Consider the following 21,649-nt stretch of genomic DNA (forward strand, 5'->3'; position numbering starts at 1 on the left):
AGGCCCTGAGTTCAATCTCTAGCACTGAAAAAAATTCCTATGTGAAGTCTGGTTGTTGTTTACATAATTTGAAGCAGTCTGCTATTTCTTGCTTATTACATTGTTTCTTTTTAGTTTTCTTTTTTTTGATTTGTCCTTTTTAGTAATACATGACAATAGAATGTATTTTGGCAAATTGTGACTGTACATGATGCAGATTTACTCCAGTGTGTATTCAAATACAAGTCTAGGAAAGTTATGTCTGTTTAATTCTACTGTCTTACCTATTTGACTCCCCTTTCTCATCTCTTCATTTCCCTTTGTCTAATCCAATGGATTTATATTTTTTCCTTTCCCAACCTTCCTTGTTTTGATTAGCATCCACAAATCAGAGAGAACATTTGGTCTTTGGCTTTTTTGGGGATTGGCTTATTTCACTTAGCACGATATTCTCCAGTTCCGTCCATTTACTGGCAAATGCCATTATTTCATTCTTCCTGATGGGTGAGTAATATACCATTATTATGTGGATATATACCACATTTTCTTTATCCATTCATCCTTTGAAGGACACCTAGTTCCATAGCTTGGCTATTGTGAGTTGAGCTGCTATAAATATTGATGTGGCTGCACCACTGTAGTGTGCTGTTCTTAAGTCCTTTGGGTATAGACTGAAGAGTAGGATAACTGGGTTAAACGGTGGTTCCATCCCAGGTTTTCTAAGCAATCTCTATACTGCTTTCCATAGTAGTTACACCCATTTGCAGTCCCACCAACAATGTATGAGAGTACTTTTCTCACCAACAGTTATTATTATATGTATTCTTTATAATTGCCATTCTGACTATAGTGAGATGGAATCTCTGTGTAGTTTTAATTTGCATCTCTCTAATTGCTAAAGATGTTGAACATTTTTTTTCATATATTTTTTGACCATCTGTATTTCTTCCTCTGTGAAGTATTTGTTCAGTTCCTTTGCTCATTTATTGATGGGGTTATATATTTTTCTGGTGCCAAGATTTTGAGTTCTTTTTGTATATCCTAGAAATCAATGCCTTATCTGAGGTACTAGTGGTAAAGATTTTCTCACATTCTGTAGAATCTATGCTCACATTTGTTTCCTTTGCTGTGAAGAAACTTCACAGAAATAGAAAAGGCGATCATGAAATTTATTTGGAAAAATATAAGGCCCAGAATAGCCAAAGTAATCTGTAGAGAGAAAAGTGATATAGAAAGCATCATAATACCAGATCTTAAATTATACTACAGAGCTATAGTAACAAAAACAGCATGGTATTGGCACCAAAACAGACATGAAGACCATGGGAACAGAATAGAAGACACAGAGAAAAACCCACATAAATACAATTATCTCACTCTAGACAAAGGTGCCATAAATATACATTGGAGAAAAGATACCTTCTTTAACAAATGGTGCTAGAAAAACTGGAAATCCATGTATAATAGAATGAAATGGAACCCCTATATCTCAACCTGCACAAAACTCAACTCTAGGTAGATCAAGGATCTAGGCATTAGACCAGAGACCCTACACTTATTAGGAAAAAAAGTAGGCCCAGCCGTCCAACGTGTCAGCTTAGGAACCAACTTCCTCAATAAGACTCATAAAATGTAAGAAGTAAAATCAAGAATCAATAAATGGGATGGTATCAAACTGAAAAGTTTCTTCACAGCGTAGGAAACAATCAAGAACATGAACTGATTCTTAACTAAGGCAAATCTTTTCTAGGTATTTCTTTTTTTTTTAAATATATTTTTTAGTTTGTGATGGACCTTTATTTATTTATATGTGGTGCTGAGAATCGAACCCAGTGCCTCACACTCGCCAGTCAAGTGCACTACCACTGAGCCCCAGCCCCAGCTCCTTCTAGGTATTTATTTCTTTAAATATTTTTCATTGTAGATGGACACAGTACATTTGTTTGTTTGTTTGTTTGTTTATTGCTGAGGATAGAGCCCAGTGCCTCACAGGTGAGGGGAAAGCTGTCTACCACTGAGCTACAACTCCAGACCTAGGAATTTATTTCTTAAGCATATTTCAAATGGAAGGATAAAGAGAGCCAGTTGGAATATCAAATTGTTCATTAAAATCATTTTAATTATAAATGAAGTTTAAAAGTTTGAACTTCTCTATATAAGGTGGCGATTCACCGTGCACCTTCTTACCATCTTTTTTGTTCTTCTTGTTGTTATTGAAACAACCAAAATATATTATTAGTTCCAAATCATAGAACTAAGAATGCACAAAATTGTTGTTACGCTTGCAAAATGAAAGAAAAGTCTCATTCTCAGTGTCATCATGTGGAAGAGTTTTGAAACAGGAAAGTAAAAGCAGGGGGAGGGTGATAGCCTGCCAATTGCCAGACAGCACAATTGCAGAAAACTTGCTTAGAAAGTTGGTCAGAGTGTGTGTCCCTCTATATATTCCTAGGAATATATTCAGGCTGATGGGTGGGACTGGAGATAAGAATTGCAACAATGATGTCAGTAAGTAATGTTTCTCTGTCTCAGCCTTGGTGGAGGTAAAGGGGGAGGGAGTCAACTCTCCAGGGCACATCCTGTGTGCTGTATCTGCAGGGTAAGCAGAAGTTACTGTGGAGGATGCCCCTCAGGAATGAGTGGATAGAGAGTTTAAGTAATCAAAATGTAGCTAGGAACTGAAGAAGTATCAGAAGTCCACAAAAGAGGGCTTTCTTCTTTTTGGGGTATTTTTATCTTAAGGAGTTAATCAGACAGATATATAAAACTATTCATTATAGCATTGTTAATTATATTAAAAAGCATATGTAATGTTGGAGTAACATAAGTATTCTAAAATTATTTATTTCATACCCAGACAATGCCATACCTGGCAACCATGAACACTGCTGATGTGGCAGATGTTTGTTGACAGAAAAGTTGTTGATATTATGTAAACATTAAGTAAAATGTTGGTTTCAAAACTGTATGGTTTTGTGTTCCTGTTTGAAAATATTATATGTTTGTACACATATATATGTAGATATGATTTGAAACTAAGGCACCCAAAAGATTTATTTAATCCATGTTTTGCCATGTATTAGCTGTGTGTGTCTTCATATAAATTACTTAACCTCTTAGCCACCTCAGTTTTTCCACTATAAGAGAGAAACTTAAAAATAGTGTCTTCTGCTAGAGTAAAATAAGGGAAAGAAGGCAGGATTGGATATAGGGAAGCTCAATGGAGTATATGAAGCAAGTAGGTGGGGAGGGAGGAGGAATAGGAAAGGGGAGGAAATCTGGAATGAATTTAATAAAATTGCATTATATGCATATATGAATATACCACAGGGAATTTCACTTTTATGTATATGTAGAAAGTACCAATCAGAAATAAATAAATAAACATGCAAAGGAAGATCAATAGAGAGTGGAAGGAGGATAGGGGAAGGGAGGCAAGAGAAGTGCGGGACAGGGATTGAAATCAAGTTCCATGCATGTATGATTTTTGTCAAAACGAATCCAGCTACTTGTATAACTATAATCCTCTAATTTAAAACAAATAGTGCCTTCTGGCTGAAACTGAAATCTTCTAGTAATTTACCAAAATGACAACACAAAGGGAAAGAAGAGAGACTATTTGTTCTTTAGACTTTTAAGAAAATATGGAGTTTTTCCTTTGGCCACATACATATGAATCTGCAAAAAAGGTGAGATTGTGGACATAAAGGAAATGAATATTGTTCAAAAAGGACTGTCCCACAACAGTTACCATGGCAAAACTGGAGGAGTCTAAGGTGTTGTCTGGTGTGTGGTAAGCATTGTAAACAAACAAGGGCAGGATTCTTGCCAAGAAAATTAATGTTATGCATTGAGCATATTGAGTACTCTTTTAAACTAAGATAGCTTCCTGAACACATAAAGGAAAATGATCAGAAAAAGAAGGAAGACAAAGAGAAAGATATCTAGGTTTAACTGAATGAAGCACCAGCCTGTCCCACCCAGAAAAGTGCATTTTGTGAGAACCAGAGGAAAGAAGCCTGTGCTGCTGAAAACTAAACCCTGTGAATTCATGACATAATGAGTGTAAGATAAATAAAAGCCCAAAGGCTGTTTAAAAGAAAGTACCTACCTGAGTTGTTTTTAAAGATTAAATAAAATAATGTGTCTGTGTTGCTTAGCATGATGCCTATGTTATCTGGTGATAAAAGCATAATAAATAGCAACTTTTTTCATGGTCACAGTGATTATTATTACTATATATACATATGCATATGAAAAAGATTTGGAGATTTTTTTTGTGGGTTGGATTACAGATAATTTATATTTTCTTTGTGGTTTTCTGTATTTATGATTCTGATCTTGTATTGAACACATTTTTTTTAAATTATTTTTTTGATTGTAGTTGGACACAATACCTTTATTTATTTATTTATTTTTATGTGGTGCTGAGGATCGAACCCAAGGCCTTGCCACCTTAGGTGAACACTCTACCGCTGAGCCACAACCCCAGCCCTGAACACATTTTTTTTTTAAATAATTTAAAAATGTTTAAAACTTTCTGTGTGCCCAAGTCATTAGGATATACCACCAGTTAAGCAAAAGTGACTCATGATAAACGAAAGATTTATGACTTCTAATATAAATGTCATCATTCTGTTCAGAGTTTCACCACCATTTTTGAGGATATAGGAAATCTGTAGGTTAGGGCCAATAGAAACACAGTTGTGTAATTAAACATTCCTACAAGTAGAATTATAATTTTAATCACATTTACCTCTGGGAAGACAACATAGTATACATTGAGTTCTGTTTAAACTTGCATCCTTAGTGTTTTGGGCAAAGACAGTACATATTGCTTTTGAATTTTTTTGTTTTGTTTTGTGATTCCTTATTTCTGTGGTTCAAATTCAGTAGCTTTAATGGTGATTTCAGTATTTGGAAAATCTGTAAACCTCTATTTAGAGTATTGCTTTGGTAGCTAGTTTAGGTTTTATATTTCTAAAATTTGGGGCAATATTTTTAAAATTTCACTTTGTTTTGAGTCTACAATATATGTCAAGTTTAGTTCTAGGTACTGGAGAACAATAAGATGAATTTTTAAAAGGGTTCCAACCCTTAGGTATAGTCTGATTAGGAAGAGACGTAAACAACTAAAACCTCAGATGTTACAGTTGTATGACAGCGGGATACCAATGAATGCATGGTCAGTATTTTGAGAGGTTAGTTGAGGTTGAGAGTGAAAAGTGGCCAATAGGAAAAGGCTTCATAAAGGACTAGATGCTTGAGCTGAAGCTTCAAGGTTTTTGCAGGTAGGGTTTAAAGCCTTTCTGGCAGCAGAGCAGCTGTAGTATGAGGCAGCTTGGTGAACTGGGCAGCCTAGAGGTGGTTTGATGTCACATGAGGTAGGATGCAAGCAAGAAGCCAGCCAGTGTGAATACTGGTGGAACAGGTCAAGGACCTTCAGTGTTACTGATATTTTAAGAAACAGTTTTAGTTTAAAAGAAACTTCTAGCTGGGTGTGGCGGCAGTGCACCTGTAGCTCCAGCTACTTGGGAGGCTGAGGTGGGAAGATTGCCTTGAGCCCAGGAATGCAAGACCAGCCTGGGAAATATGGTGAGATCCTGTCTCTTCCAAAAGAGAGGTTGGGGGAGGGGGAGCAACTTCTGACACAGCGCCATTATTTTGTTTGATCATGTATTTTAAAAAGTGCTCAAATTCAGTTGATTCTATAGATTTAGAATTGAGATGTTCCAAACCATGGGTATTTATCTGAGATCGTGGTTTGGTTTGGTTTTTAATGATGTGGATCTTACCATATCACTTACTTACCAACTAATACTGTTGGTAACCCTTGATTTAAGAACATCCTTTTGAGCCAGGCATGGAGGCACATGCTTATCCCAGAAGCTCTTGGATCTTTCTGTAGCTGCTACTTCTTCATTCCTTATTCCCAGTTCTACCATCTCCTCACCACTTTGCCTTTACAAACCTCTGACTTCTACAGTGCCTTTTTGACACTGCTACAAGGAACCTCTTTAAATTAGAGTTTGGGAGCTGAGAAGTTAAGGAAGGGAGAAAGCTGAGAAAAGATGACAATTTAGTACCTATTTTGCTCTACTTTCTTGCTAATGTGGAGGCTATTCTATTCTGAATCTTAATCCTGCATTGCTTGATTTTTTTTTCCCCCTACTCATTTAAAAATTTTTAAAAATCTTCTACCGATTAGATACTCATTTGGGCTAAAACTAGCGAATCTGGGAAGGGTCACATGTAAAATCTTATCTTCTCCATGAATTCTTCTGTCTCCATATTTAACAAATGTTGAAGTCTTTCCTGTTATTACAAAGAAAAGCACTTCCAGGAGCCCATAAAATGCCCCTGCATTTATAGCCAGGTGGTTTCTCTTCACCATTAACCATCAAGGGCAGCTAAGCTTTTGTTCTAATCTGGCTTTGTTTCTGCTTTCATATTAGTCCAAAAAGTATTTAAGTGCCCACACATGGCTGGGCTTGTTGAGTGCAATAAATAACAGTGAACAAGACAGACATGATATCTGTCTTCCTGGAATTTAAGGTTTCAGGGGTAAGAAATCATCTTTCTAAACTTCTTATATACCTCCAACAGAGGATGACAAATCAAATTAGTCTTTCTCTTACTTGAAATTCTCTATTCTCCCTTCTTGGAGGAAGGATACTTTTCTTCATTTTCATTACAATGTCCTCTCCCTGGAGGAGTCTCCTACTTCTCTGAGCAGTTATTCTGAATCTGTGTGATCCTTTTTCTTTTAAATGTCACTTTTAGGCCCTTTAGTGCTTTCATTTCCCTACAGAATTCTGTATTAATTGCCCTTCTTCTTATGTGAAACACTTTCTGGGCAGTCTCTTTATGTTCATGAAGTCAAGTCCAGCAGTCTCTCCTGAGCTCCAGATCCTGATAATCAGGACCACTATCAATATGCCCCATGAACATCTCAAATTTATCATGTCTGATTCTAAAATTAGCATTTCTCCCCACCTCAAACTTGTAATGATGCTTTTCCTTGTCCCTCAACTCTACTTCTCTGATAATTTATATGCCCTCTATTAATTACTAAATTCTATTAATTACTAAATCCTGTTAATTCTGTCTTTCTCCCTTTTTCTCCCCATCCCCTCCTTTCTGTTTTTATTGCTATGACCATATCATATTTTCTCCCCCTTCTCGCTCTTAGACATATTGACCACATTGCTTTCAAAATTAACCTTTTTCTATGGTTAACCCACTTTCTGAATTACTTTTTTAAAAATATTTTTTAGTAGTAGTTGGACACAATACCTTTTTTTATTTATTTATTTAACTACTATTGATTTTTAAAAGATATTTATTTTTTAGTTGTAGTTGGACACAATACCTTTGTTTTATTTATTTATTTTTATGTGGCGCTAATGATCGAACCCAGGGCCTTACACGCCCTAGGCGAGCGCTCTACCACTGAGCCACAACCCCAGCCCTATTTTATTTATTTTTAATGCAGTGCTGAGGATTGAAACCAGTGCCTCGCACCTGCTAGACTAGCACTCTACCACTGAACCCCTTGAATAACTTTTGACTTCTGGGGTAACAGGAGGACTTAAAAAGATAACTAAAAGGATTTGTTGATGAATTGATAATATTCATGTATGGAATGACCATATAATTTACTAAATAGTTAATATAAGTGTATATATACTTTATATAAGTTATAAGTATATATACTTTATATAAGTTTACAAGTTTAGATATATACTTTATATAAGCGTATGTGTACATTATTTAAGTTATGTTTATATATAAAACAATAGAATATGTATTAAAAAGATAGATTATATAAGAGGTCATTTAGTAAATTCTAAATGAATAGTATAGATAATCCCTGTACGATTTGGAGAGAAAGAGATCTTTAAGAGCAAAGACCTTAATGAATGGAAAGTAAAAAACAGGCAAAGATTGGTTGGGGGTGGGTTTGATAAAAGGGTGAAAAGTGATATTCAACTTTGAATCTATGGATTAATAATAATAAATATACCATATACATTTATCTCTTCAGTTAAGTACATGCAGAACTTGAACTCAGAAAAAAACTAGATTTCTGTAAAATATATATAGCTTTTATATAGCTATAATATTATATAATATATTAAAGAAGTGTTTCAGGCTCTTTTTAAGCAATGCTATACTATTTTTCATGGCAGTCCATTTCTTTCTGATGATTATCTCTGACTGCCTTGAGTGGGTAGTTTTCTTCACTTAAGTCTAACAACAGTACTTTTTATCAAGAATTTACCATAAGCCAGGAATTCTATATAGATTATCTCATTTAGTCCTAACATTCTTGTAAATAGTGATGGTTATAAGAGTGATAACTGTAATTTGTCAAGTGCTTAATCAGTTTCAAGCATTGAGTTATATACTTATCTCCTCATATGAATTAATTCCTTACAGAATCTGTGTGTATGTTTATAAGGTAACTTGATTTCTGTCGTACTGATAATATGTCAGGACTCTAAACTTATCTATGAGTTCTAAAACCTATATTTTTTGCAATATGTTTGCTGCTACAATATCACTTCTACTGGGTGGCAGTGGGGAACACTGACCTCCCTGGAGCTTGTGACTTGTACCTAAGTAGTGCCACTAAAGTAAAATAAGGCAAAAAATTTAGAGCCACTTTGAACCAGGGCTGGGTTATTGTGATTATAGACCCCTTTTCAGAGTATGAGTGCCACCTGCTGGAAGGTTACAATGCACCTGATATGCTTGTAATGACCAGCTTCTAAAAGACCTGTCATAGGTCTGAAAATGTTAAATTTCAAAATGCTGATCCTTAAATTACAGTTTTAGGAATACTGGGGATTTTTGGAATTGGGCAAATCTGATATACTGTAAAATACATTACTTCATTTATCGTTAATGCTTTTGGAGAGGAAGAGAGAGTGTTCTACATAAAAAAGGGATATACTCAGTACTTTCTAAAATAAAGTCATCGACACTATTCTCACCAAGGGGAAAGATTGATGGTCATATGAATCATACTATTATTTTTAAGAGATCAAACAAGAATAGAAAATTGACTTGATTTTAAGTGACAGGTCACAGGAAAATCATGGTCTACTTAACTGCTGTTTAAATAGGATTAAACCTATTTGTAGTTGCATGATGTCATGTTGAGCAAAAATCTGTGAGACAAGAGATTAAAGTCCATAGTAAAATTTGATTTTGCTGAGTTAGGGAAAGTATCAGCATGACCATCACCTTGCATGTGACCCTTCTCAGATAACCACATGACGCTCTGAGGTAGTAAAATGGTATCCTCTTTGTTAGGTGAATTTATGGAGGGAAAGGCTTTCTTTTGGGGTGTGCATTTGTGTTTTTTAGAATTAGGAGTAATGCTCATGGTGGATAGCTTATAAATAGAAAAAATCCATATTTCACATCCACAGATAGCTACTATTAGTGTTTTGGTTTATTTCCTATTTTATAAACATTTCATTTTATATTTTATAGCCTTTTATTATTATATCACAACATTATAGCATAAGACTTTTTCATGTAATTGAAAACTTTCAGTGGATGTATTTGAGGCTTCAATATGTGGATATACTATAATTATCAATTTTCTTATATTGAACATTTAGGTTACTTATTGTTACTCATTTGTTTTAGTAATTGTGGTAGAAAAATTTACCTTTTTGTTGTTTGTTTCAGTAACTGAAAATAATGAATATATTCTTGTTATAGTTTGGTTCTTGAATGTCCCTGAAAGGTTCCTGTGTTGAAGCCTTTGTCCCCAGATTATGGAGCTATTGGGAGGGAATAGAATCTTTAGTAGATGGAGTCTACTAGAAGGAAGATATTGAAGGAGATATTGGAACCACAAAATCTTCTTCTCCGTCTTTTTGTTTTCCAGTCAGAGGTAAAACAGGCCTCTTTTGCCATGTGTTTCTCTCCACAAGCCCAAAGCAACTCAGCCAGAGACCATGGACTAAAACTTATGAAACCATAATCCAAAATAAACCTTCCCCCCTTTTAAGTTGATTATCTTAGGTATAGCCTTTGTGGTAGAGGAGGTGTTAATTGAGAGAGCTATTCCTTTTTAGGCCTAAAATAAATATGGATAATTAAATGTCCTTGCAATTACTATTTTGAGTATAATTTAGTCAGTTGTTAAAAGCAAAATCATTCAAAGCACTTTTTAAAAGCAATTGATTTATGAAAGGTAGCAACATTTTGTTAGAAGCCATTTACTGGTTTGTTTTATAAGAATCAAGTACATTCAGTAGATTTAATTCATTTGAGAATATTGAGTGCTTAATTATATATTAGGAATCACTTAAGCACTGGGAACATAAAACCAACAAAAATCTGTCTTTGTCAAGCTTATGTTGATGAAGACAGACAGACAATATATAACCTATGAACAGCTTTATGTCAGTTCAAGTGACATATTTGTTTAATGAGTATTAAAGGATAATTTTGAAGTGTAAAGTTCTGTTATACAGATACAGAATAAACACATTTAAAATATTTTATTTAACTTTTTAAATGAAGGAACCAAGCCAATTTTATAACTCCTTCAAAGGAAAGTTCTTAGAATAGACATAGATCAGGTATATTGAAATGAATGTGCAAAATTGAGACAAAACTTGCTTCTTTCATGACAGGAGAAGGGCCAAAGAACCTTTACTGAACAGCACAGAATTTGCATGCCTATAGACAAGAATTATTCTGCATTGCTATCAGTTATCTATAATATACAGAGTTGTAAAGTAGCTTCCATAGAATTAAAGTATATAACTGAAATGTGTCCTTGACACAAAGTATTTTTCTTTCATTGAAGTAGAATTCTTTTTCCTGTGTGAGTTACTAGAAAGCTTTGGTTTTCTGAGCTCTTTGGGATTGTAGACAAGAGGTATAAACTTGTAGTATATTTGATTATGGGTAGTATTTGCTGAAAAGAAAAGGTTCAGAAGAGTGGTTACAGTTTTAAATAGAAGGGCAAGGAAATTCTTATTGAAGAGGTGATAGAAAATAAAACAGATGAGGTTTTTGACTTAAGAAATGGAATGATGGGGTGCTAGTAAAAGGGAAGAGCAAGTGGAATAGCGGGTAAGGAAGGTAGAGATCACAAGTTCTGTTTTGGCCTTTAGACATTCATGTAGAGATGTTATGGATACACTTAACTGGAGTCCAGAGAGGATATGTGGGCTAGAAATAAACATTTGGGAGTTAATGCATTTGGTGACATTTAAAATCCCAAACTTGGAATTGTAATTCAGTGGTAGAGCACTTGCCTTGCATGTGTCAAGCACTATTTGATTTTCTGCACCACCACATAAAATGAAAAATAAATAAAAAGAAAAAAACCAGAAAACATTAAAAAATAAAACCCCAAACTTTTTTTATTTGTTCTTTTCAGTTATATAGACAGTAGATTATATGTTGACATATTTATACATACATGAAGTACATCTTATTCTAATTAGGATCCCAGTAAAACCCCGAACTTAATAAGATCACTTAAAAACAAAAAACAAAAAACTCCTTCAGTGTGTCAACCATTGTGCTATATTCCCTAGGGATTCAGAGATAAATTAAAAATTATCTTTGTGCTCAAGAATCTATGGCTTATAGGGAAGGCAGATGTGAACAGGTAAATAGTGTAAATTATAGTAATATGTTTCAGTGAATATAAATCTGAGTCACCTGAAACTCCATTGCCCTCACACTTGCTTGTTCAGTGGTCTATCCATGAAACTTATACAGAAGGTAGTCAAGGTGTGGTACCTTTTATAACAGCTGGTTTCTCTACTAACCCAGCATGTTCCCAGTGATAGTAGTGACACTTTGCATGGCTTACAAAGCCCCTCATATTTGGTCTTTCCCCTATCTTTTGCTTTGTTACCTTATACCTATCTCTAGTGATGGAGATGATTAGTTTTGTATTTTTGAAACATCATTCTGGCTGTAAAGTTGAAGATGAATTAGAAGAGGGAACAAAACAGACCTAGATAACATTAACTTTGCTATTTCTTTGCCTTAATCTGCCTTCACATTGATATTTAGTGATTTATATAGGTCTATAGAGAAGAAAAAGCATAGCAAGGTTTGGAAAGGATATATTGCTGAATAAGAAAATACTCTTCTTCCATGTATGTCATATTAAAAGGTGACATATGGCAGTTCTTCAAAAAATTAAATAAGTCTAGCAGTCACATTTCTGGGTGTATATACAAAAGAATTGAAAGTGAAAATTCAAATATATTTTGTATTTCAGTGTTCAAAGCAGCATTATTCATAATAGCCAAAAGGTGAAAATGACCTAAATGTACATTGAAGGATAGGTGGATAAACAAAAGGTAGTATGTATGTACAATGCAATTATGCAGCCTTCAAGTGGAATGAAACTCTGATATGTGCCATAACGTGAATGAATCTCGAAAAGATTATATGAAGGGAAAGAAGCTAGATACAAAAGAGCAAATACTATATGATTCCTCTTATATGAGGTACTTAGAATAGTCAAAAACATAGAGACACAAAGTAGAATATGGCTACCATTGGTCTGGGGGAAGAGGGAAACAGGAAGGTTTTTAATGGTACATAATTTCAGTTAGGAATGATAGAAAAGTTCTGGAGATGGATAGTGGTGATGAATGCATGATAATGCAAATGTACTCTAATTCTACTGCATCATTCACTTAATAATGATTAAAATGGTGAATTTTATGTTACACATATTTTACCACGATGAAAAAGGTGACCAAGAAATATCATGCAGCTATAAAAATGAACAAGAAAGATTTCTATATATTGACACTGTATTGGTACTGAGAGAAATCTATAAAAACAGGTACAGAACAGTGTGCATATTATAGTATCTTTTATGTAACTAAGGGAGGATAAAAATATATATTCATATTTACTTTAATTTGCATAAAGAAACATTGGATTAACAAGCAACTAGTAAAAATTTTTACCCCCAGGAAATGCAAGGATTGGTATTGAGACATCTCTGTATGTATCCTTTTATGTGCTTTTGATTTTTTGAATGATGTAAATGTATTATCTATTGAAAATAATTTTTAACATGGGACTTAAAATGGATTTATTATAGAGTGGACCAATAATTTATAGTTAACAGAGAAACATAATCTTTTAGAAGTCATGGTTAAATATTTCTACATGTGATATCACCTCTACCAGACAAGTGAGGGCCAGGACTCAGGGTCTGTGCCAGTGTTTGGTGTTTCAGTAGAAGTGGAGTTTCACCATGCCATTATACTTCAGGCTTCAAAGAAAACACATTTTGGGTATATATTTAATAAAGGCAAACACTTTAAAGTTTATCAGTACTAAGAAGTCACAAAGAGACAAGCCTTGTGCCTGGGGTGAGACCTCTTACCCAGAGCCTCCAAAGCTGGCCACCACAATGGGGTCATTAAATGGTACTTGATAGAGTCGGAGAGCTTAAAGCATTCAAAACTAACAAACTTTCTGGATATAGCTCTGCATCCTTCCAAAATGCAACTAGTTAGGAGTATATTATGTCTAGTACTTTCATCTGAAATAAGAAGCAGGATTGCATAACATGTCTTAGGCAGTAGAAGCTAAGACCTGAGCACCTGCTTTCCCTATCTCCCTACCCAAGGTAGTAGGACTCACATCTTCCCTAGTCATTTCCCTTCCAGTTCTTCCTTTCTCACCTAGACCCAATAGGAAATATGGATAGAACCCTGAGGCAGATTGTGAAAAGTGGATGATGGGCTGGAGTCAACCCAGACCACCTGAGCTCTTACCTCTTAGTTGTGTTCCAGGGAATATGGGTTGGATACAGAACCTGGGGAGTTATATCCTGGAATCATGCCCAACTGGCAGAGCACTTTCAGGCAAGGTTGTTGAGGTATAGATGAGCTGAAGTACAGAACCAAAATGAGAAAATTTGAAGTAATAGGAAATCTGTCACTGAAAGAAAAAAATAAATATTAGGAAGTTTATAAAAATTTCAGAGATAGAGTTCAGATTTTTTTTACATGATTCCAGTATAGGCACTTAAAGTACATTTTACTCATTTCAAATTATTTGAATAGGTAAGCAATTTATTTTTCTTTGCCTCATTGATCTATTTATGTCTGTCTTTCCTACTGCATTGTGGGAATTGAAGACAAAACTTTTACTCTAGTGGGGAAAAAACATGGACTCTAAGAGTCAGGCAGATCTATTTAAATCCAAACCCCTTCTCATTCTAACTATTGTCTTTGGTCAAGTTATTTTTATCATACTGTACCTCAGCTTCTTTGTGCATTGTAGAGTTGTTATTAGAATTTAATGAGAAAAACATTTGTAGATAATCATTTCATAAATAAAAAGTAGTCAATAAACATAAAACAAAAAAGAAAAAAATGAATAGAAGTTTTCTTCCTTTTCCCTCTTTTATCTTCCCCAGAGCTTTACATTTAAAAGACATAAAAATATTTCTCAAATTGAATATAGTTATTTACCTATTAAATCTAAACTCTGGTTTAAGAACAGCCTGAGGAGGGCATATTTATAAGGCTTTTACCTTGAGCAGTTAATATCACTATTACTAAATATTTTATCAAGCAACTATCTGTTATATGTCAAATGCTAAAATTTTACGTGGTGATCGGATCTATCTTCTTTCTGTATTGTTAGAGCATAGCTGTGAAGCTTGTACTTGTGAAAGCCTACTCTTTTTTTTTTCCCCTCTACTGTTGTTATAGGACCTTTTCTGTGTTAGTTATCTTTCTGTCACTGTGATAAACACCTGAGATAATCACTTAATAAGGAAAAAGGTTTATTTTGGCTTATAGTTTCAGAGATTTGGGTCCATGGTTGCTTGGTCCTGTTGTTTGGACTTGTGGTAGGTAGCCCAGTACATCAGAGCAGGAACATATGGCAGAGGATACCTACCTAGTGGCTGCCAGGAAGCCAAGGAAGACTGTAAAATTTAATTTTACCTGTTTCTTTTCTTTCTTTAAAATGTCAGGTTTCATTATCTCCTTCAATGGCATACCCTCAATGACTTAATTTCTTTATACTAGGCCCCTAAAAGGTTCTTCCACTCTCCCAATAGTGCTGTCAGCTGGAGTATAAGTCTTCAACATATGGGCATTTGGGGCATATTTAGGATCCAAAACTATAGTAACTTATCAAAACTCCAATTTTTACACATTGGTATGAGAGTCATTCCTTTATATCCACTACTTTAAAAAAAAAATCCTCAGCCACACATTATGGCATGGGTAAGTATAGGGATTGTTAGCTTTCTCTCCCATTGTTAATGTGTGTTGAGCACTAATACTGTACTAGTGTGGATACAAACTGTATAAATACATGATTTCTGCCTCCCAAGTAGCTGTTTCTGTAGTAAGAAATGATACATATGTACCAAAATATAATTAATTCTTTGGTGACCCAGTATTACTTTCATTCACCATTTTATGTTTTACTATTTAAAGTGATTCCATTTTAAACAGAGAGACAGAAAAAAGATCACAAGGAATACACTAAGGAATTGACAGAGTTTATCTCTGAGTAGTGGTATTTAGTGTAAGATATATATATATATTTAAATTATTTTTTATTTTTAGGTGGATACAATATCTTTATTTTATTTTTATGTGGTGCTGAGGATTGAACCCAGTGCCTCATGCATGCTAGGCGAGCGCTCTACCACTGAGCCATTACCCCAACCCCTAGTGCACTATATTTTAAAAAAAATTTGATTACCTAGGTTTTCTGAAATTTTCAGATATTTCATTCTTAATTTATAAGAAATACATAATTTCCCCTTCTCACTAACAAGATAGCGATCCCTCTCTTTCTCTTGCATTCAGCTTTTGCGAGAATTGAAGCACCCTAATGTGATCGCATTGCAAAAGGTGTTCCTTTCTCACAGTGACAGGAAAGTGTGGCTGCTGTTTGATTATGCAGAACATGACTTGTGGGTAAGTCTAAACTTCCTGTATACGTAGGATTGTTTGTAATAGGTATGGAACATATGTAAGCAATAACAAACTGCTAATGCACAGGAAGGAAAACTTGCTGTTAATAGGAGTTCAAAATAAATGTAATGAATTTTAAATGTTGATTTTAAAGAAGCTGAGCAATAAACCAACATTTATTGAGAAGATAATATTGTAATATTTAGAAATTTTACTTGAGAAAATTTTACTGAGTGACAAGATTGTATTTTCATGCAAATAATTATTGATAATTTGCTAATATGCATAGTGAAAATTACTTTTTTGATGTTTTCATTAGTTCAGATTTAATCAGTTATATACTTGTGAATAGTTTCCAAGTTAAGATCAACCTCTTGTAGCATTTTGCCATTTAAAACTGGGTCCACCATACAGAAGTGTGTGTATGGTTTTGTAGATTTTTTTTTTTTAATTTTTAAAAATTTTTTAGTTGTACTTGGTTACAAACCCTTATTTAATTAATTTATTTATCTATATGTGGTGCTGAGGATTGAACCCAGAGCCTCGCACGTGCTAGGCGAGCTCTCTACCACTGAGCCACAACCCCAGCCCCAAGGTTTTGTAGATTTTTAGGAAGTTTTTATCAGTAAGTGAAAAAAGCAAAAAATTAGAATTTCTAATGTTTTAAATTAGGAATCTTGGCATTTAAACATTTTATCTAAATAACTACTGAAAAAAATTTCAAATTTGGTAGTAAATTCAAATTATGGATAATTAAATTTTGATTAAATATGGTATGTGTATATAAATGGTATGTCTATATAAATTAAAAATCTGTTTAGTAATAACTTTAACAGATTCACAGGTATTAAAGGAACTGCCAGAGGCCATTCTATTACAGCAGGTGCTGACTAGAACCTCATTTTTTTCATAATTCTTTTTATGGATAATGATATAAATTGTATTTTTAAAAGTATGAAGTTGGGAATGGGGTTGTGGCTCAGCGATAGAGTGCTTGCCTGGCACATGTGAGGTTCTGGGTTCAATCCTCAGCACCACATTAATAAATAAATAAATAAATAAAAAGTATAAAATTATGTATGCAGCTCCCATTATATCTGTATTAAAAATCTCTGATTTTAGTATAAAATCAAATTTTTTATTATTTATTAAAATCAAGTGAATGCTGTTGAACAGCTTATAAAGAATTTTACATACCATTGGTCATTTTAAAATTAGTGGAACACTGTTGACAACTTCACTAGTATTGTTTGAATAGGGGTTTTAACTGATCTTAGTATCCATTTTGGCATGCTTTGGATGGGGATGGAAGTGGAGGTGGGGGTGAGGGGTGGTATGTAGAATTCTTCTCTTTCATTGCAGTGTTTTTGTAAACTGCAATATAACATGGCTGTAAAAATTTGAAAATCATGACCTGGTTGTATTTATTTCAATACAATTAAATTCCCTATTTTCCTCCCTTCTTTCTAATTATTTTCTATTTAATATTAACTCCTAAGAATACATCTTCATTTTGTGCCAGAATTCATTCTGTACCAAAAAGAGATGGACTTTTAATATTTCATTCTGTCTGCAGAGAATATGACTAGTACTGTTTTTAGTCAGGCATTTAAATATCAATCTTTTAACCTTTTGGTCCTTTTTAATGAAAATCTTAATGGTTTCAGTAAATCTAGTCATTATAACCCCCCATTCACCCCCCAAAATAGATTGTTATTTGCTTGACCTTATTCAAGTTATTTTCTTTGTGTCCTTTGCCTTTAAAAAGTAATTTTTAAAATATAGAGCATTTATTACAGCCTCAATTGTGTTTTATTGGCATAGATACTAATGAAGACTATACATCATTATAGTATTTTTTTTATTTTTAGCATATTATTAAGTTTCACCGTGCATCAAAAGCAAATAAAAAGCCCATGCAGTTGCCAAGATCTATGGTTAAATCATTACTTTACCAGATTCTTGATGGTATCCATTATCTCCATGCAAATTGGGTGCTTCACAGAGACCTGGTAAGTGTGCTTCTTTAAAATGCATCAATATGTCTTTTCTTCCTTTTTTAAGAAAATCTTTTCTTCTTGGTACAATTATAATAATATTAACTATAGAAAATTTTGAAATTATACATAAGCAAAGAAGGAATGAAAAAGAAGGAATGAAAATTACATATAAGCTTCAAATCAAAATATTACCTTTATTAAATTGGCATATATTATTTTATTGTGATTTTTAACAAATTATTAGTGTATAATTTTAATGGAGTAGTTGTATGTGAAACAAGTACATTTCAGTTCAGGTTGTTCTTCATATTATTGCTTATTATCAGAGAAACATTAATAACATTGAGTTCTCATTTTTTTTTTTTGATTCTTAAGACCTAAACTGAAATAAGGATATTGCATCTGGTAAAAAGAATGTTGTAATTAGCATTAATAATAAATAAATGAATAAATAGACCTAACAGGTGAAATATGCTTATTAGGCAAATTAGCCACAATTCAAATGTTTAAATTAAAAAAAATTTTAAATAAATTTAAAAATGCAGAATGTATTACAATTCATATTGCACATATAGAGCACAATTTTTCATATCTCTGGTTGTATTTAAAGTATATTCACACCAATTCGTGTCTTCTTGCATGTACTTTGGATAATGATGTCCATCACATTCCACCATCATTGCTAACTCCTTGCCCCCTCCCATCCCCTCCCACCCTCTGCCCTATCTAGAGTTCATCTACTCCTCCCATGCTCCCCCTCCCTACCCAACTGTGAATCAGCTGCCTTATGTCAGAGAAAACGTTCTGCATTTGTTTATTTGGGATTGGCTAACTTCACTTAGCATTATCTTCTTCAACTCCATCCATTTACCTGAAAATGTCATGATTTTATTCTCTTTTAATGCTGAGTAATGTTCCATTGTGTTAAGAGTGTGTTTATATGCCACATTTTAAAAATCCATTCATCTACTGAAGGGCATCTAGGTTGGTTCCACAGTTTAGCTATTGTGAATTGTGCTGCTATAAACATTGATGTGGCTGTGTCCCTGTAGTATGCTGTTTTTAAGTCCTTTGGGTATAGACCGAAGAGAGGGATAGCTGGGTCAAATGGTGGTTCCAATAACCCAGTCAGTAAATGGGCCAAGGACCTGAACAGACACTTTTCAGAGGAGGATATACAATCAGTAAACAAATATATGAAAAAATGTTCTCATCTCTAACAATTAGAGAAATGAAAATCAAAACTACTCTATGATTTCATCTCACTCCTGTCAGAATGGCAGCTATTATGAAAGCAAACAATAAGTATCGGCGAGGATGTGGGGGAAAGGGAACACTCATACATTGCCGATGGGACTGAAAATGTTTAAATTTTGATTTTTTTTATTCAGTGTACTTACAAAAGACATTTACTAATTGTATGTTAGATATTAATTATTATTTTAGTTTATTTTGATGAGTCCCCCCCTTTTTTCCCTCTCTCCCTCCCTTTTTTTCCTTCCTTACTAGAGATTGAGCCCAAGGGCTCTCCACCACTGAGCTATACCCCTAGTCCTTTATTTTATTTTATTTTAAGATAGTCTCATTAAGTTGCAGAGACTGTCCTTGAATTTGCAATCCTTCTGTCTCAGCTGCCTCAGTAGCTGGGATTACAGGTATGTGCCACCATGCTCAGCATTTTCTTTTCTTTTTTGTTTTTGTTTTTTGGTGCCTGGACAGGGACACAAACCCTGTTTGTTTTTTCATAAAAAGATATGAGTAATGAATAGCTATAATCCTCATGAGTTAATCACTGGAGATTTTATTTTGCATCCTCCTTCATGAGTGACTTTGTGATAATTTATTTTTTAGGCTTTTGAGAATTTAAGTGATGTGGTAGGAATAAATCTAGGGTAGATTTAAGTTTTATTAACTGAGGAGACATGTTTATTACAGAAAGGAATGAAAATATGAAGAGATCAGGTGAATATCCCTTGGTTCTTAGGCCTAGACATCTAACTTGACTGTCTCTTCTAAATGATCGGGACTACAGAATATGCATTTGCCATTTTGGCAGAAGCATTTTACTGTATCATTTTAACTATAAGGTTCTTCAAGACTTCCAACTATTATCCCATGAATCAGCATGTTTAAAAATGGTTCTTAGGTATATGAAGTTATTGTAGATTAATCTCATAGATTGTGTTAAGATTTTAATTTATTATACACTTAATTTAACCTCTGTGAGTTATATTTTCGTGGTTATAATTATGTATGAACCATTGATTGGAATTCTTTTGGTGAGGAGTAATTGAGTTTTCTTTCATTTTTGAAGTTGTATATTTTATGTAATATTATCACCTGAGTTCTACTGATAAAATTCACCATGGCTAAGACTCATTTTTTCCCATCCAAACTTGCTGCTGGTTTAGTGTCCCTCTTTTAAGGTTATGGCACCACCCACCTCTTACACTAGAAACATCTTTTACCTTTTTGCAAACTGTTCATTGCATTTCACATTCAGAACTTGTCAAGTTCTTTTTAGTGTCATCTCTAAAATATCTCTTCCATTCATCTATTACCATCCCTAGTACCTCATTCCTTTCTGGTGTTATAGTAATGGCCTCTTTGTTTGTTTCCTTGTCAGTAATTTCTTCCTCTCCAGTCTACTTTAGACCCACTGGCTATTTATGTAGCCCTGTTCAAGAACTTTGAAATAGTTTCTTATCCAACAACTAAAGTTCTAGTTTCTTATTTCGCTTTCAGGGTCTTACCACATTTAGCTCCAACTGCCTTTAAAATTTTTCTCTGTCCCTGCCATCTTTTACAGATATTATATTATTGAACTATTGATTGTTTTCTATATCCTTCTGAGATTTCCTGACTCAATGGCCTTTATTCCCCTGTCTTAAAACTCTTTGCTCTTCATCTACATATCCAAATATTACCTGTCTTTTAGGGCGAAGCACAAATTTTAAAATTTGCCTCAAATTTATTTTTACTTAGAAATAATCTCTCCTTGTTCCTGTTATACTTTATCTGTATTCTCTTAGTATTATTTATGTGTGTAGGTTTCTTAGATTATCTCCTTGATTGTAAACTTCTTGAGACGGCAGAATCTGTTGTCTGATCCTTTTTGTATATCACTACCCCTGTACACAAAAGGTGTAGAGGAAATATTTTCTCAGAGAAAGAATACCAGTGAGAATATTGATTATTATGGCATTTTTGATGAAGTATTTGAACACTTGTCCTTAGTAAATATTTATTATTTTCTTGTGTGTGTAAAATAGAAAGGAATAGAAACAGTATAAATATGACTGCATCAAAGGCCTTCTTAAGGGCTTATAGTCCAAGAGAAGAAATATGACGTATATACAGTTACACTGTGAAATAGGTGAAGAGAATGTGATTGTGGCTATACAAAAGGACAGATTAAATGGTGTTAAACATCAGAAGAGGTTCTAGTGGGGGCCTGGGGGTAACTTCAGAGAGCATGTTGCATTTGAGTTGGACTTTGAAGGGTGTGTAGAATTGAGGGATTCAGAGGAGTTTTGGATGTAAAATAGCTGAAGCCAGAAAGCACTTGTATTGTCTCAGAATGGCTATATAGTTCTGCTTAGCTCACATATGATAATTGGATAGTGTGGGATAAGCCTGGAAATATGTTGTTTGGAGCCTGATTAAAATAGGCCTTAAATATCAGACTATGGAGTTTGGGGAGTC

General features: G+C 34.0%; 1 protein-coding gene across 14 annotated transcripts in view; it reads left to right on the plus strand.

Moving 5' to 3' along the window:
* The window catches only part of Cdk19 (cyclin dependent kinase 19), a 157,194-nt gene that overhangs the window by 87,233 nt on the left and 48,312 nt on the right, over positions 1 to 21,649 (plus strand). For 12 of the 14 annotated variants that reach the window (XM_078019497.1, XM_078019496.1, XM_078019499.1 and 9 more), the window contains 2 exons: positions 15,837 to 15,947; positions 17,816 to 17,956. The exons of 1 other annotated variant lie outside the window; for it this stretch is intronic. In XM_078019497.1, coding sequence (XP_077875623.1) covers positions 15,837 to 15,947; positions 17,816 to 17,956 — 252 coding nt within the window. Of the gene's footprint in view, positions 1 to 15,836; positions 15,948 to 17,797; positions 17,957 to 21,649 lie in introns of all 14 variants that reach the window. One more of the 14 variants, XM_078019505.1, reaches the window with a different exon arrangement.

This window comes from Ictidomys tridecemlineatus, chromosome 8 (assembly GCF_052094955.1).
Source record: "Ictidomys tridecemlineatus isolate mIctTri1 chromosome 8, mIctTri1.hap1, whole genome shotgun sequence".
NCBI classification, from domain to species: Eukaryota; Metazoa; Chordata; class Mammalia; order Rodentia; family Sciuridae; genus Ictidomys; species Ictidomys tridecemlineatus.